Source organism: Watersipora subatra, chromosome 11, assembly GCF_963576615.1.
Source record: "Watersipora subatra chromosome 11, tzWatSuba1.1, whole genome shotgun sequence".
Taxonomy (NCBI): Eukaryota; Metazoa; Bryozoa; class Gymnolaemata; order Cheilostomatida; family Watersiporidae; genus Watersipora; species Watersipora subatra.
Genome location: NC_088718.1, coordinates 33,797,353 through 33,815,609, shown reverse-complemented (window position 1 = coordinate 33,815,609; position 18,257 = coordinate 33,797,353). Strand labels below are relative to the sequence as shown.

The following is an 18,257-nucleotide window of genomic DNA, read 5'->3' as shown; positions in this document are numbered from 1 at the left end:
TATGAAACTAAGCAGCGGGGCATTTATCTGGAGTATATTCTAAAATAGACTTCAAAATCAGTAAACCATGTGCAGTTAGCGTAGATGGCTTACAGTGAAAGTTTTGCTATATAATACAATTTAGGAGCCACTACTAAGAAGCAGTAATACCTCAAAATCAAATCATTTTCAGGTCAATCCAAGTGTTGCTTATTGTTATTTTAAATTCTGTTTTCCGTTTGAGCCATTGATTTCTCCACCATTTTCACCCTAAAATAATGCTTTGCTAAATTCGTTTTTAGATGAAACTTGTTAAAAAACTGTATGATTTGCTATAATTGTTATTGCTGAACTGAATAGAGTATTAGATAAAACTTAAATAAACAATTTAAAAAAACTATTCATTTTATAAATAACACACAGTTTTTAAAAAAAAGTTTGAATCCGCAGCTCTAAGCAATCAAACGATTTAGATATCAAACCTTTTTTTCTGGAAAAACTGCAAATTAAAATTAAACCTAAATAAAGTACAGGCTGATTTAGATTTGATCTTTGGAATTTCTGTGTAGTTTTCTGTAAATAGGCTAATGAATTATCGTGCCTCATGATTCACAAAAGGCTATTCAAGAGTTTAGACTATTTCTCAAATAATGATACATTTCTTTATAGTGATACAGTATTCTTCGAATATCGATTCAGTTATTCTGAACTTTGGTTTTCAGCATTTAGATGCAAATAATCTTGAGAAACTAAATGAATTAATTTTTTCATTATGGACTATAAATAAAGCATCTTATTGTGCTTGAAATCTATCTACTTGTATATTCATTCTGTAATGCCTCTAACAAAATGCCACTATAAAAAAGTGTTGAAATATACAGCGCAACTTTTTATTGAATGCCACCTCTGTTTGCCTGCCACTTTAACATTCTTTGATTTTTCCGAACTGATAATAGAAAGTGATTAGCGGACAATGACTCAGTCATACTAATAACAATTAATTTTTGTTGTTGTTGTTGTTGTTGTAGCTGTTGACATGATGTCGGTGGCTAGTTTCTTCAGTCAGTTTCTTCTTTCAATGACCTATTTCATTCCAAGTCACTAAAGTTTAAATCATATCCATTGTTTGCAGATTCATTCATAATGTGGTTTAAATCGTACTTGAAGTTTTTAAAGCGATTGATAAAAGAAGAGAATACTCTTCAGGAACACCATATGACTTAATACCAGCCATTGTTATGGCATATTTTAACTTTAAAACGGTAAAAACATCTATCAAATTAAAATCGTTATGTCTATTTTCTAACTCCTAAGCTTTACAGCTTATATTTTGAAACTGGTACCTTCAAAATACCTATTAACTGTACTACGTTAATATTTTATAATCAAAATATTTCCTTGTTGAACTCGGTGCTGATACTTCAATGTACATGTATATGAAAAACAGTTTTGCAAAAATGCTGAGCGAAACAGCATTAATATCGGTTCGCCCGAAATACATGCTGGTCGAACCTTCACTCTGAATAGCCAACATCTCAAGGTAAATAGGAGATTATAGTTCTCCTCACTTTCAGAGAAACTTATTGATCCTTAACCAGCTGGCTGTCTTGTGAGAGCACTGTTCCAAGTGCATCAGAATTTGTATCTTTCTGAATGACAACAGGTTTGTTAACGTGAATACACTTCAAACTTGATGATTTAAAGATACAGCATGTTATCTGGGTAACGGCTCTGGATTGGTCCTCTTCCCACACAAAGTCTTAGTCTTCTGCTTTAACCATCTGTCCCAGTTAGGAACGTATTTGGTCAAATAATCAACGTCATCCAGAAAGCATCTGACGTTCATCACGGTTGATCGGTGCCTCTATGTTTTAAATAGCAATGATTCTTTTGGGATTGATGTTGACACTATTGGAAGTGATAACGTGACTAAATATATAGTAGTTTACTGAGGTGGAAGTTGAAGTTGTCCTTTTTAGCTTAAGGTTCATTCTTTTTGCTATTGTTAGGAATATTTTAAGGTTTGCATTGTGGCCCTACATAGCTTCATCTTTGATGGATTCTTTTCCATGTATGAGTATGTTATCTGCCACCAAGGTCATTTCTTTGAGGCCACCAAGGCCATTAAAAAGCTTTCTTTGGAGTCCTTTTTTGGAATTGAAGCTAACCATAATGGCGTGCAAAACAGGGTTTGCTTAATTTGGAGGAAGCCACACAGTAAAATATGATTGATATTTTGATTTTTTCATCAGAATAGGATTTCTCAATTTGAATCTGATTTCTCAGCGGCAGTGAACAATAGATAAAAATCTTCCTTGAATCTATTGTATTGATCCAAGAGATCAGAACCAGCTTGTATGTGCTTTGGAACATAAAAGTCAACACTCATCATAGTGGCTGGTTGATTAACTGAGACGGTTTCACTTTCAGGTTTAATATCACTGTCTCTTTGTAGGGTAGGGTGATGATCGGGATAATGAGGTAGCATCAAGAGAATAAGCTAATCAGTACATGCATTTCTTTAGACCCTCACAAGGAGGACCATGGTTCTAGTCATTGTTGCTTGTATTTCATTCAACAAGTGAAGCATCGAATAAACTAGCCTTACCGTAAACTATCGCTAACTAAAATACTGGTCTAGTAATTATTGCATAATAACGCTAGCACCATGAGTAGCAATTATATAATATCTCAAAACCTAGCCTAAAAATTAGTTTAATTTTTTAACCTTAGCTTGAGGGGGTGCATCTCATTCTCTGATAAACATGACGAGCCTGTTGGTCACCTGTGATGGTCAAAAAATGCTGCAGAAATTGTTCATGCCATTTGGCAGGAAGTATGGGTCATATGATCAGATTATGACTAGATGATTAGACCAAGCTGAAACCAAACTGTAAAGTAGCCAGCATTTATATTTGACAACGGCTTTCCGGTAGATCCCGAAGTGTATGTCATAAACTGGTGCTATGAGACATTTTATATTGCGCCTTTTATTGGTATTTCATATCACGTGAAATAAATGGATTAGAACCTACGGCCATTTTTTTGACTGGTCGTTCTTTAGCTTTTAAGAGCTTGTAATCACATTTCTACATATTTTGAACCTACAACACAGCAGAGTAAGACATGATGAACCTTTTGATACCAAATAACCGTAATGTAAATTTTGTTGCAAATCAACATTTAAAAAATCTTTAGTTGTGAAAAATTGTTCTGCTCACTGCTAAAAACCAGTTCCTTGGAAGATGCCATGGCTAAATATAAACCCATATCTCTGTCTCTCTCTCTTGCAGTCAGCCAAAACAACTAAGACTGTGTATGGTTATGGCTTACATATGATAGCAGATCTCCAATTGGTTCGATTACAATCATCCGTCTGCCATGAGTTTGTATTGATCTGCCTCCATTTTAAATGCAATATGTTGCCTTGTTATACTTAATCTGAATAAGTATATAAATACAGGTACATGTATATATTGTTTTAAGATATAGTGGTTTGTTTTTTCCAAGTTCAGTTGACATCTGACTTCTCATATGTTGTGTTGAGAATAAATAATTAAATTTCCTTTTTATAAGCAGGATTATCATCATAGGGTGTAATAGTTTAGGAATTCATTTAGAAAAGGAACTCATGTTCTCCCAGTACCAGTAAGTTTTATTTGACACTACCAGCACTCACACAATTCTTCACGCTAAAACATGAACAGGATAGCTTAAAATTATCATCTTTACCATCGACCGCTGCAAAACCAGAAAACATAAAGAAAAACTAACTAGGTATTTAATCTACAGTATATATACATTATATTATATATATTTATATATATACATATATATACATATATATAGTATATGTGGTTTACACTGTAAAGTAAAGTGCTCAATAATCGAGTCAATTAGAGCTGTGTATGAAGTTTATTAAAAACTACAGGTTAAAATCATTACTACTACTAGTTTCATGCAATCGTGTTGCAATCTTCAGATAGAATGACTAAAATGTATAATGTACAAGCTATAAAATTACTTAATAAAGCTGAGGGCTTAATACTATTGTGTGATATATATATATATTATAGTATACAGCAAATTATGTAGTCAAATTATGTTATTGAGCTAATTAGGTGTTTTCTGGCATGCCCGCATGTGGATATCAGCTCACTTCTAGTGTTAAGGCTGGCTAACTTCGGTTCGAATATGATGAAGTACTTTTCCCATAGACATAACTGGCAAGATTTTGTTGATGTGTTGTAAGACCGCGCTCTTTTGATGATCTTCCAGGTCATATTATAGCGAATGTTCTTGTCTTTTAAGTCCCATATGTATTTACTCAATTCTGTTTGTAGCCTTTTAGTAGGATATTTAAAGGATGTTTTGTGGTTGGCTAGTCTTGTTTTAAAAGTTGTTTTGGTGAGGCCTACATACGTTTGTGTCTCTTGCCCATCGCGTTCTTCAGACTCTACAGTTGCCTGATATACTATGCATTTTGAAAGGCATTCTCCATTTAGAGGGCAATTTTCCCGATTTTTGCAGTTGCATTTTCTGTCGGTGTTGGTTGGTTGCGATAGTGCTTGTTTATTGTGCCCGCTAATTATGTGGTTGATGCTTGAAGTACAGCTATAACTTAGTTTTACGGAGTTTTTGTTGAAGATTTTGCGTAATTTGTGTTCTGGTGGAAATTCACTCTCCAGGATCTGAAAAAATTGTTTACCGATCTTGGTGTAAACAGCTTTGTTGTATGGGGGGTTGTACCATATTGTTTGGCGGTTCCTGTTTCTGTGTTGACTGGTTTCTTTGTTGGGGTTGTTGCTCTGGTATTTTAAAGAAAAGTTGCATTTACTGTTAGAAAGTGCATTTTGAAATGGGGCTTTTGTTTCCTCGAAGAGTTGCTTGTTTGACGAAATGTTGGTGAGTCTATTGTTGATGGATTCAGGTATGTTTCTTATGATTGATGGTGGATGATTTGAGTCGTTGTGTACATATGTGGTTGTGTTGTTAGGTTTACTATACGGTTTGAAGCTGTTGTTGTTAAGATTCAAAGTTACGTCTAAGAAGTTTACTACTTTCTTATTTGCTTCGATGGTGATACGTAAGCTGTGTTTACGGAAGATTTCACATAGTTCTTTTTTAGTGCACTCGATGTTTCGTGCAGTATCTTTTAGTAGTCCTAGACCATCGTCTCGATATAAGCCAAAGTTTTTGCCAAGCTTCTCAGTGATAAGGTGTAGCATGAAGATTCTGACAAGTTGGCAGCTTTCTGCTCCGTCATAAGAGCCCATTGTTATGTCATACAAGTTTGCAGTTGATCTCTTACCCCATGGTTCATTAGCGCTGTAGAGTATAGATTTTTTTGCGTGGTGTATTATACGCTTGTCCAAGTCAGATATATTTGTGTATTTAGACGCAAACGTTAAAGCTTTGTTAAGTAGATCTTCCGTTATTGAGGGATAAAATTCAACAACATCAAATACAATGAAAGAGTGCTGGGATTTGTTAGTGATGTTTTTAAACCAGGTTAGCGCCGAAGTTGTATTTTTCCACAAATTTAAATTCAGTTGGTTGAGTATTTCTTGGTTGATGCGATCCATGATTTGTTTACTGATTATGCCTATCTCCGATTTGCTAGGATTAATAAGCCGGCAAGTTGGTTTCTCGGGGAAGTTTGCCTTGTGGTCTTTAATGGTGATAAATGCTTCTTGCTCACTAGTTTTATATATGCGGTCTGCGATATTAAGTTGGTCTGCGATAGCCTTTGTTTCTAAATTGATAGAATCTACTGTGGCTGTAGATATCTTTTTGTAGTCCTTCGTGGTGTTGTTGGTTAAGAGGCTTTGGTAGGTCTGAGTATTCATGCGATAGTAATTGTTAGTTTTGTCTGCAGCCACAATAACTTTGGTTTTATCTTTAAGTTTCTTGCCTAGATCATTTTTCATCTTGTGCTGGAAGTTGCTTCGGATTTCTCTGAACTTGATATTTCTGATCATATGGGTGAGTTTGTCTTCAAATCTCGCTATTTCCTTCACTGTTGGTGGTGACTTAGTTGAGTTGAATCCAAAGTTTTCTGTTTGGGTTGCAGTTGCAGATTTGTTTAGATGAAAAAAGGCTTTCCATCTCATTCTTCTGCATAACTTCTCTGTTTGCTGTATAAGTTGTTTTATATAAGCTTTTCTTGATGGAATCGGAATACATTTAGTCGAGTATTCAAACCTTGTAGCTTCCATTCTGTACCGTGTATATAAAGTGCTCAACTGAAGGAGCTGAATAGTATATGTGGTTTACACTGTAAAGTAAAGTGCTCAATAATCGAGTCAATTAGAGCTGTGTATGAAGTTTATTAAAAACTACAGGTTAAAATCATTACTACTATTAGTTTCATGCAATAGTATTAAGCCCTCAGCTTTATTAAGTAATTTTATAGCTTGTACATTATACATTTTAGTCATTCTACCTGAAGATTGCAACACGATTGCATGAAACTAATAGTAGTAATGACTTTAACCTGTAGTTTTTAATAAACTTCATACTTTATACATATATATGTATATATATATATATATATATATATATATATATATATATATATATATATATATATATATATATATACATATATATATATATATATACATGTATATATATATACACACATATATATATATACAATGTATATATAAAATCTAAGTGTTTGATTGTCTGTCGGATGTCCAGTTTATAGAAGCGATAGGTTAAAATATTCATGTTTGAACTACTAAAAGAAAAATATGTGCCGAGACTTCTCTAAAAACAAAGCTTGCAGTTCAATGCAGCGTGATAGATCATGAGGTGTAATGTTTATAAGCACAAATGGTCTAATTGATGGGGAGGTGGTGGTGTGGCTAAGTGGCAGTGCGATTGGCCTCACACCTGTTTATCCGAATGTAGGGGACTGAGTCCAGTGAGGTACAATCTTTTTTTCTCAACACCCTTAGCTTACTTTGGACAGATACACCTTTTACTATAGGAAAGATTGCAATCATAGCTTAAGCTACTAGCTTAAGTTACTCAAACTCATTGGGTAAAGAAACTTAGCCCATGACAAATACATTAACTGTCGTTGTTTGTAAGATGTTTTAAAGCTTAATATTTTACAGGTGAAAACGTTTTAAAATGTTTTAGTATAATAGTACTCGTATTATTTTAAAAGCTGGAATGCTTTGTAAGTAGGCCTAAGCTAAAAGAATGTTGCTCAACATTTATGTAGAAAGTTGACAAATTCGTTTGATCGTGCGGTCAAATTGCACGGTAGATACAAAAAGCCAAACACGATGAATGACTGAACAGCTTGAATATTTTTGAAAGTTGCTCTATCATGTGTCTATTTAAGGATAAGGGTGCGCAACTCAAACTTCTGTACATAAAGCGCTCAATGAAATCGGTAGAAATATTTTAGAGGCTGTATTTATTTTCACGCCAGTGAAGCATGTCGTGAATAAAATATTACATATTTAACCGAAGTATTTTTGCTGTCACTAGTCCAGTCAGTACTTGCCTTACCTTTGACAGATAAAAAGGAAAGCCTATGGCTTATGTTTAGAATATACCGATTGTTTTTGCGCGGACACGTGATATACTTTCCTATCGCATTAGTTTCTTACGACTGCGGTAATTGTAAACAAGTTTGTTTATAACTCTCTGAACTACAGCTGTACTAAATTTAGGATTGGTGTCTTCGAGATAACTCGCCATACTAATAATCACGGGAATAACGCATGGCCTTATCGCCATTAAAATACTACCGTAACAGTACAGACATCTAAAGCTTTCCAACAGTTATAGGTAGTCAAGTATTATAGTGTTGGCCAATGTTGATGTATAACATGTACATGCTTTGAAGTTGTCAAACGATCAAAAGCTTTTATATTTCTTATAATAAAACATTCCTTGTAAGTTCTTATAAAAGTGCCTGAAATGCACTGCAGATTATTTATTTGCATTTTCAACTCGACCAAAGATCTACAGAGTATGTATATAACATAACTTTATGTTAGTATTATTATGAAATGTAACATTTTAGCAACACATTTGTCCACACTTACAAAGTGTAACTTGTGCTAGGATAATTATCAAATCTTTCTTATACACGGAATACGCACGTAGTATGCTTTTATACCGAAAGGTTGTATTACTACTTGGAGTTATCTTTTCTTTTTGCCATAGTGAGTCTACAGACGTGTCGAATGTAGGACGAGTTCATTCAAATGAGCTAAGTCTCCAGAGTAAGTTTTAATTGCGGTAATAAATCAGCCGCCAGGAATTTAAACCGTGTTATTAAAAATAAGGTTGACTGTTGCAATGAAAAATGCTGAACTTTAGTAAGCGCTTCATCATTGGCTTTATAGTTTTTGCAATATGCGTTAACCTTGTTGTTTCTGAAGCGTCAGACAAATCTTTCAAGTATGATGAAGATGAATTACCCTTGAAAAGCAATTTCCGTAAACATTCCACCGATTACAAAGGAACATCAAACGGAGTCACTCCTACGGCTGTAGCGGGTAAGATCTATTGCTCTAAGTTCATGTGTCGTAGATTGTGAAGAAGGTTTATATTAATTGAAGCCACTCTTGCCGTTTTATGTTATATCTAATGCGACAGAGTTTCGGTTTTTAAATATGTTTGATCGTTACTGTTCGAGATTGTTTGTATGGGCATGGATTATTTTTAGTATGATAATATTGGTAATGAATCAACGAGTGAGCATGACTTCTGAACTATAATTTAATGTCTACTCGACTCACATCAACCTCAAAACATAAATTACAATAATTCGAAGGTCCCAGAATAATATGACAGGCAAACAAACAAACATGGATATACAAAAAGCATATTGCAAACCGTTACTCGGTATTTAACGAGTTCCAATTTAGTCACACGATTTATGCGAACACAGCTTGTATTGGTAATCTGCAGTTGAGTAGAAGCATAGCACAGTGCAGAAAAAATTCAGATTTAGAAAATAACCTTTTGCACATAGCAGCATGTTCAATTATACAGAAACGAAAGACGGCTGTATATTACAACTGGTTTGAATATTTATAAAACCTAAAAAATGTGAAACAAGTCAACTGGTGGGTTATGAGATGTGTACTTAATTTCACTACCTAGTTTCATTTGGTTGACTGTATGTACGTACGGTTGTGGTCAGAATTAGCATGTGTGACCTGAATTAAAGCACGTGAAGAGTGTTTAGCATAGCCAGAAATTTAGTATGGTTGGTATGGAATTGAACCACTCATAACAAAATTGGAATGATCTCATGTAATTATAATACCAAGTGTACGTTTGTATTTTTGTGTATAGGCCTACTAGTTATTTTATGTTAACTTGGGCTATGCACAGCAGTGGTACTTTCATTGCAGTTAGGGATTCTTGAGCTCGGTACCACTCAGACAGTAGTATCAAGACAAACATTATCTTAAAAACCACAATACATTGTATTTTGCTTGATTAGAAATATTTCGTTGAGTTAGTTAACACATTGGCTATGTTATCCACAAACATATATACCTACTGTAAAACCTCTAATTGAACACCATGGCGCTCTATTTTTCAACCCTTCCTCTCTTGTATTTTTCAAATGGCTCATCAGAATTTTGGGAAATAAATTCAGCCCTTCTTCGGGTGGAGTGAATGTCGCCTATATTTTGCCCTCTTTTTCCGGTACACCGATATTAAACCTTTTGGATGCAATAAATCTGCTAACCTACTTCTAACTTGTCAAAAATCTCTAAATAAAATATGCATTGGGAAGCCAAGAAATATCTCTACCAGTTGTTATCTATTGCTTGCAATTAATCTGCGATGATATTATGGCTTGTGCCTTGCTTTGCAATTTGTTAGAGCCTTCACTTTTTTATTTCATTCTAAATTTGAAAGCATATTTTTACTTCTATATATATATATATATTTCTCAAAGTATGTCCGTATGTTGTATATCTGTCTGTCATTCCGGCTATAGCTATTATTAGAATAGCTGTAGCGGGACAACAATGCAGGCAATGAGGCAATGGCTAATAACTTGAAAGTTACAGTTGTTTGACAAAGTTTTATAACCTTTACAGTTGTTTTTATTTTTCTCTTAATTATTTCAACTACACAAAACAATTCTCTCATGATATGTAGTTTGAAAGTTAGAATGGGAAATGTTGTTAAACCATAACTGTCACGTACAACTTTCATCGTATATTCTAGGTAAATCAGCCACGCTGATTCCGATTTTGTACTCAAAATAAAGATCGGTCCACTAACCTTCAAAGTAATTTAGGCTTTTTTAAAGCGTTTCAATATCCATTTCGAAAACAACACAATCGGCATTACAAGCTCCGCCCATAAATATGTGACGAAACCTAGCTTCTTCAGGAACGGAAGTTAGGAATGTTTAGTCCGATTTAGAATAATAGAGATGGGTGTCTTAAAATTATTATCTAAATCCAGCCTGTAAAATAATTTCAGTTTTTTATGAAAAGTATATAAACTATTTAAAATTGCTTGTAGCTTGTTACATGGTGTTTAAATGGGCTGAACGCCGAGAAAAATGAGCTCAAAAAGCGCGGTTTTATCACAAGCTAGCATTGTTATCGCGCCTTTTTAAATATGCAATGCTAAATAGCTTATCTACCTTTCAGAAAAGACTGATATTATTTTTAAGGCTGAATTTAGATATAATGCATTTTAAAACACCCATCTCTATTATTTTAAATTGGTCTAAACATCCCTACGTAACTTCTTTCCTAAAAAGCTAGGTTACGTCACGTATTTATGGGCGGAGCTTGTTGTGCCGATCGTTTTGTTTTCGAGACCGATATTAAAACGCTGTAAAAAAGCCTTCATTACTCTGAAAGTTAGTGGACTAATCTTTATTTTGAGTACAAAATCGGAATCAGTGTGTCTGAGTTACCTAGTAAATACGATAAATGTTGTTCGTGACAGTTATGGTTTAAATGTTAAATACAAATTAGTTTTCTGTTCAAAGACTTTTATTACAGGGCAACGTCGTAGCACGGCTACTTATCTATATATAAATGTGAAAGTATGTCTGTCCTTCCAGCTATAGCTATTATTAGAATAGCGTAGCTGGACAACAACGCTGTGACACAACGTCATGCCTACCGGCATTATTAACTAGCTTACTGGAATTTTCTATTGGCAATGTGCCAGGCTAATAGCGAGCAACTCTCACTACTTCTCATTATTTGTAAGACAAAACAGTTTTCTCGTGATATGTAGTTTGAAAGTTAGAATGGCAAATGTTGTTATATATGTTAAATACAAATCAATTCTCTGTCCAAAAAGGCTTCTCTATTACCCGGGCAAGGCTGGGTAGCACAGCTAGTATTTAATAATGTTGAATAAAAGCTCGCTGCACTCATTGAGATGCTTGTTACCGTTTGCAGTCAAAACTAGCTTTTTATGTGCAATAGAAAAGGAGTTATGAGTATTAATCAATTGTAAGCTGTGTAAAGATAACTACAAGGATGCTATTACATAATATATATATATACATATATATATATATATAAATATATATATATATGCTATAAATTTGCAAATTGATAAGTTTTATAATAATTATCTATCAAATGCTACAAATATATATTCGTGAACAAGTGGCATAAATGAACATACTTACATTACATGCAGAAACAAAAATTACCGTTTTAAAACAAAGATATAAATTGCATCTCATTCTCGGTTAGATGCGTTCTGATTGTTGCTCTCGATTGCTGCTTCTGACCTCAACTCTTCTGCACTGCTGAACTATATAGTCAATATTGGCATTCAAACAATTGTTTGGCAGAGCAATACTTTTATGCATTGCATTTAGCACAAATGCCATGCGTAAAGGTTTTGGTCGCTAAACGCAACCTTTAGCTTAGAATTATTAGATCATCTACCATCGTAAATGTAAACCATTTTTACATACATGTACTTTGAAGTATCAAGGCGAGGTTAAACAAGGAACTACTAGTAGTCTGAGACAGTTGTTAATCATTTCTACGGTGTTGCTTCCAGAGTTTTAACGACAAGTATGAAAAGCTCTGAAATTTGACAACAAGAGAATTAATTATTGCTGTTAACGATTCATTATTAATACGATTTTGTGGACACTTTTCTACTGATCAATTGATATTGTGGGTTTGTAAAGATCAAAGAATGTTAAAGTGTTACTCAAATGGAGGTGCCGTTTCATTAGAGAGTGATGCTCTATTATTCAACCCTTCTCTCAGGTGGCGGTTCAATAGAGGTGGCATTCAATTAGAGTTTTTACGGGATATGGAAGGACGCAACAACTACGCTCCAAAAGTTATTAAAACATCCAACTGAACCTTTGCACTAACACAAGTTGCAGCTAAAACTAAATTGCAGCTAAAACAAGTCAATAAAGCTTAATGCATATCAGATGTATAGCAAGAGTTATATAAAGTGATCCAATCAATCCACTTTCAAATTACTAATCTGCTTTATATTTTATCATTGTTTCACTGTTGTAGGCACGTCTATGACAGATCGGCGGCGAACACGTATATCTAATTACAATGAAGCTGCAGCAAGTGTATCTCATAAAAGAAATTATAAGGTAGTTATTAGGTAGCTCTGTCACAGCCATTACTGTTTAACGTTTCTTTAACCCCAGAACTGAATTTTTTTTTTAGTGTTTTGTTGTTTTCTTGCCTCCGTTATAGCTCTGTGGACTTTTGCTATGCAAATTATGTAGTAACAGGTGGTATGCATCCTTTGTAGTTCTTGATTATAGATTGATTGGCTGATCAATTGATGTTTTTATTATCTGACTAGAAACTCGTCAAAAAACTTATTAAAATTCAAGTTTCTTTTTAATTTTCAGACAGAGTTGCATAACTATTGCTAATCTAAGCATAATGAATACTTGGGACTTCAGATAGGTTTATAAATGTATTTGGATAACTCTCTGAAGTTGGATATGGTTATGACAGATTTATATGGCATGAGTCTACAACTTTTATTGACATCTAAATAGTATAGTTGAGAGGTCAGCAGCTACGTGTGGCTCTGTCATCCTTGTCTTGTGGCTCCCTGTAACTTTGGAATATAAAATATTCAATATTTTATTGAAATTAAACTTTGGTTTGCTTTTTTCCTTTCAAATCCGATTCTAAATTTGAAGATTATTGTCAACTTACATTATAACATTAAAATAAAACATTTTTAATATTTTTACCGTCCAAAATATGCGTTATAGCCTACAATGTGCCATAGCCATAGAGATGTGCCATAGCCATAGGGATGTACCATAGCCATAGAGATGTGCCACACTCAAATGCCTTCCGTACCTCATATCTGCATTTATCTAACATAAGCCTTGATACCAGCATGATTTATTGACTTTGACCCGGTCTGGAAAGTAAATGATGGTTAAACCAAATAAATCTCTGAAGATGAAAGAATGTTTACTGCTACACGGCCAGTTTTATCTCCTAAGTAAGAGGAAAACATTTGAATGTGCATTGTCTACATTTCATATTAAGTACAGGTTGGGTATGTTTAGATTTTTCGTTGTGTGCATGTGTGTTTCTTAAACATAGGACTCAAACAGACAATGGGTATTTTATTTTGAATTTAGCGCCAAGCAAGTATAAAATACTTTTTATAACCAGAAGAAATAAAATTCTCAAATCTTTGTAGCGGCTCATTGATTTCTTAAATGTAAGTTAGTATTGATTTTGTACATGATATACATGTTATATACATGTGTATACATTTATATATGCTATATTTATGCGTGTACACTTGTATGTCGAATTGGGATCAAGTGCTTCCTTTTTATTAGAAGGCCGATATGTAATGTTTTTGAGGAAAGTTTCTGATCCCTGGTCTTGCCCTAGTAATCATCTAGTGTTATATTTGTACTGCAACTTTATTTACAGGTTCATCAACCTAAACAGTAAATCTTTATACACAAATTTTGGTCGATGTACATTCGAAATGTAACCAAAGATCTCTGGCATAGCAGCATTTAGTATCACGAATGCATGGGCTCAGTCTAGTACCGTAAATACTCGATATTATGATAAATGCATAATTTTTACAATGAAAGTGTCCATGGATCAAACAGACCTAGATTTTTAAGTCAACTTTCTAAAAAAATAGTGCGTCTTATACACGGGTATTTACGGTATATGGGCTAAAACTGATATTAATGGGTTAAATCGTTATGGTTCTTCTGTCTGATATCATTTTGGTTTCTCGAATCATCAGCTCATTTCTATGCGCAATGATTTATATTTGTCAGTGGCTAGAATCCTCTTTAACAAATTAGGGTCTAGACTTTAGGAGTTTTGTGTGAGTTTGTCCAATGGTAGGCTGAGATGAATAAGTGTGGATTCATCTTCCCATGGCTTTGAATATCTCTATACCTCAGCTTTTCCATTACGCTTAATGTAGAACTACTCTGATCTGATGTTGCAAATATCTAAGTTGTATAAATTTAGCCTGCAAATGAATGATGCTAAAAATACAACAAAGCCTGTGATTAAGCATTTGAGTTCTTCTTTATATGGTCGGTTTTGTACGCAATGTAGCTTTTTACCATGTGCGCTATGATATTAATCCTCCCATTTCAGACAATGTACAATGCAGTATAATTTTAGCTTTATGTTGTGGCTTGTATCAAAATTTTAATGAAAACATTTATAGCATTAACATTTTTAAAATATCTCAATTGCTTTGTCGAACATGTTTAAGAGTTTTTTCCTCAGTCTTGTGATGGATCAGTGATGCTCTTGTTTCTACAAATTTTCAGATTAGTTGACAATTACCTGATCTCTTAACTCATTGCGTTTTCTTTTTGCTCACCTAGATGATACACTAAAGATCATCTAGACACAAACCAGTTCCTTTGTGGTGACTTCACATATAATGCGCTCAACTAAAAAACTGAGCTAAAAGAAGCAAGTTATAGAGTTACTAAAATTACTCGCGCTGCAACATTGTTTTATGTGGTTTACAATGAAATTAAAAATACAGCTTTAAATCTCACCAAACCACACTCATCAGCTAAAAGCTTAAAGGCTGACTTGCAACAAATTTCACATTACAGTTATTTGGTATCAAAAGATTCACCATGTCTTACTCTGTTGTGTTGTAGGTGCCAAATATGTGGAAATGTGATTACAAACTCTTAAAAGCTCAAAAACGAGAAGCTGCCGTAGATTGGAATCTGTTTATTTCTCTAACGTAGTCATTACAGTTTGGTTATTATCTTGTCACGTGATGTTCTCACGTGAATTGAAAGGCCAATAAAAAGCTCAATATAAAACTTATCGTAGCACTAGTTTATGACAACCACTTTGGGTTTTACCGAAGACCCGTATCAAATATAGATGCTCGCTGCTTTACAGTTTTGTTTTGGCTTGATCTAATTGTCAAGTCGTAATCTGATCATTTGACCCAATACTTCGCAAATAATTTCTGCAGCACTTTTTGATTATCACAAGTGACCAACAGGCTCGTCATGATTAATAGACAATGATATGTACTCCTTCATACTAAGGCTAAAAAATTAAACGAATTTTTACGGTAAGTTATAAGATATCACTGCTAAAAGTGAAAGCATTACAATGATGATAAAACAGACGCATAAGAACAATAGACATGGTTTTATTGAATGCGTGAAGTATATTTATGAAAATATTTCGAAGAATAAGGTTGCATGAAAGTGTAAACAGAAACCATCTACGTCACATTTGAGCTATTTTGGAAAGAGAATCCAAGCTGCGGCGGTCTCGTGTGGCTGCGATTAACTGTTCGTTTTTGAGCTTTTAAGAGCTTATAATCACATTTCCACATATTTTGCACCTACAACACAACAGAGTAAGACATGGTGAACCTTTTGATACCAAATAACTGTAATGTGAATTTTGTTGCAAGTCAACCTTTAAATACTATGCTTTTCTTTTGGTAGCTACCAGATATATACAGCTGAATGAATTTAGTGTGCTTTTAGCCCCTGATGAGTGTGGTTTGCTCAGATTTAAAACTGTGCTTTTAATTTTATTGGAAACCCTAGATCAAACAATGTTGTAGTGCAATAAATTTTAGTTACTTCATAACTTGTTTGATAATCTAGACAGCTGATATGAAACATTCAACTACTGCATACCAGGTCGAAGTGAAACTCCAGTAAGTCAACAATGGTTATGACCTGAGGTCAATAATCTGTAAAGCGCTTGCCGCGTATAAAGTGGTATTCACTGTGCATCCACTTGTTAGTTTCATGAATAACTTAGGCTCTGCGCAGGTAATCAATAATAATGTCAGTCTACGATCTTGTTATTTCATACTGTAGGTGCTTCACAACTGACAGTTGATTGCTTGGTATGTCATTGCATCTGTGTTTGCTATGTAAATCTCCTTTTTGTCTGTTTTATAAAGTCAGTTCTTCTCACCTGTCAATGATGTAATGGTTTTGATTTCTTTCTGTATCTTTTCAGCTTGTACTTCAAAATGAATATTTGCTGTCTCGTGGCAGACGACAGGCGACTACTGCCAGGTTGGTTCTCGGATCTAATTGTTTGTCTTCAACTTTGAGGTGACATTCATGGTATTAGTGCCCAAGTGATATACATGAACAATTTTTCAATATTTTAATTGAAATTATGCGCCCTTTATAAAATATTTTAAATACACTCATTTTTTTAGCTGAAAAGTATTATTTTACTTTCGTATTAGCCTACTTGATCACAATTATTTTAGCCAAATTTCACATTGAAACCTTGGTGCTACCGAATTGATTAATTTACATTTATCTTGAAAATGGTGCAATTTTCTCAAACGTAAAACTATTGATAAATCTATGTATAAGTCTATGTATTTTTCGGGGAACAAAATTTTTTTGCTAATTCGGAGTAGCTATACTCACAAAATAATTTTTCATCATGTCTGCTAATGGCCTTTTTGCATGCCAGTAGCATTTTTGTTTGTTTTTTTTGGTATTTTCCTTTGTAGCAATTACTGTTCACAAGTGTGCTCGGAAATTGTCTGGTTTTATGATCTTGTATTGACAGTTTTACATTGACCAATCAAAAAGCTCACAACCATTTTTGAGAAACCATTTTGCTTTTCTTCAATATATGAAAGGTTTGTCTTCTCGTACAGTTTGCAGCATCGTAAATTTCCACCATAAGTAACAAATGACTGACGGCACATAAATAAGTTAAATTATATGTATATTATATGTATATATAATTAACCGTTACCTTGCGATATCACTAACAGCATCTCAGTAGGACAATGTAGACTGGCAAGCAAGCATTAACTCCGCTAATTACATTTCCGTCATCATTTTTGTTATATCAGTCAATAGTCATGTGGATGTTGCTAAAGAAACTTGGGCTGTCGTTCAATCAGAGCATTTCATATTATTGATCGATCAGAACGTTACTGCAAAACTTATTGAAATTCGAATTGCTTGTATTTCATTTTCAGATAATTATTCAGTTCAATAGCTGATAAAAACAATCCATCAATCAAGTGTTATTGTTTTCACCACTAGCTGTGACTAACATCATCTTTAGACCTTTATAAAGTGCCACAAACATCTTCAGATTTAACGTATTACAAATCTATATTGGGTTCAGGGATTGAGTACATTCTGATGTAATACCTACTACATTAACAGCCAATCGCAGCATAGCTACAAGTTGATTTCAATCTAACCATCACAACAATATATTAAAAATTCAATAGTGCGCCTGCAAACCTTCAGACACAAAAATATTTAACTATTTGAACATTCGATCTACTACAGTAAGTCGATTGAAGATGGTAGTTTTTTGCTAGCTCAACAATATGATACAAAGTAAATAAATTTATTGGAGAGTTGTTTTAGCCATTTACACTGTATATATATCATAAGATGATTTAGCACATGAGCCATGCCATCGAAAACTGCATTAAAAAGAGAAGTTTTACATAAACTTACATAAGGGCCGATTACTGTGTCATTATTTGGGCTAAAAATAGTATGGCATGGATATGCACTTCACAGGCTCATTGCCACACATTTGCCTAGTGAAAAGTTTTACTAACAATTCATTTATGAAAAGAAGCTTAGATAATGGGAATATAAGGTCTTACCATTGCTCATTTTCATTGCTGCCCTTACCGCTTTTTTTCAGATGTGCGATCCAGCAATCATTTTCTTTTAGTCACACATATGGTTAGATTTCTCTGAATTTCTGTACCACCAAGGCGTAAAAACTGCACAC

The 18,257-nt window shown here is 34.0% G+C and overlaps 1 protein-coding gene across 2 annotated transcripts in view; it reads left to right on the top strand.

Moving 5' to 3' along the window:
* The first annotated feature begins 8,254 nt into the window (after window positions 1-8,254).
* Window positions 8,255-18,257, top strand: part of LOC137408459 (uncharacterized) — a 32,546-nt gene continuing 22,543 nt past the window's right edge. The window contains exons 1-3 of one of the 2 annotated variants that reach the window (XM_068094995.1): window positions 8,255-8,507; window positions 12,504-12,589; window positions 16,482-16,540. In XM_068094995.1, the coding sequence (XP_067951096.1) occupies window positions 8,315-8,507; window positions 12,504-12,589; window positions 16,482-16,540 (338 nt within the window). In that variant the 5' untranslated portion in view covers window positions 8,255-8,314. Of the gene's footprint in view, window positions 8,508-12,503; window positions 12,590-16,231; window positions 16,304-16,481; window positions 16,541-18,257 lie in introns of those variants that run through there. The other variant, XM_068094996.1, reaches the window with a different exon arrangement.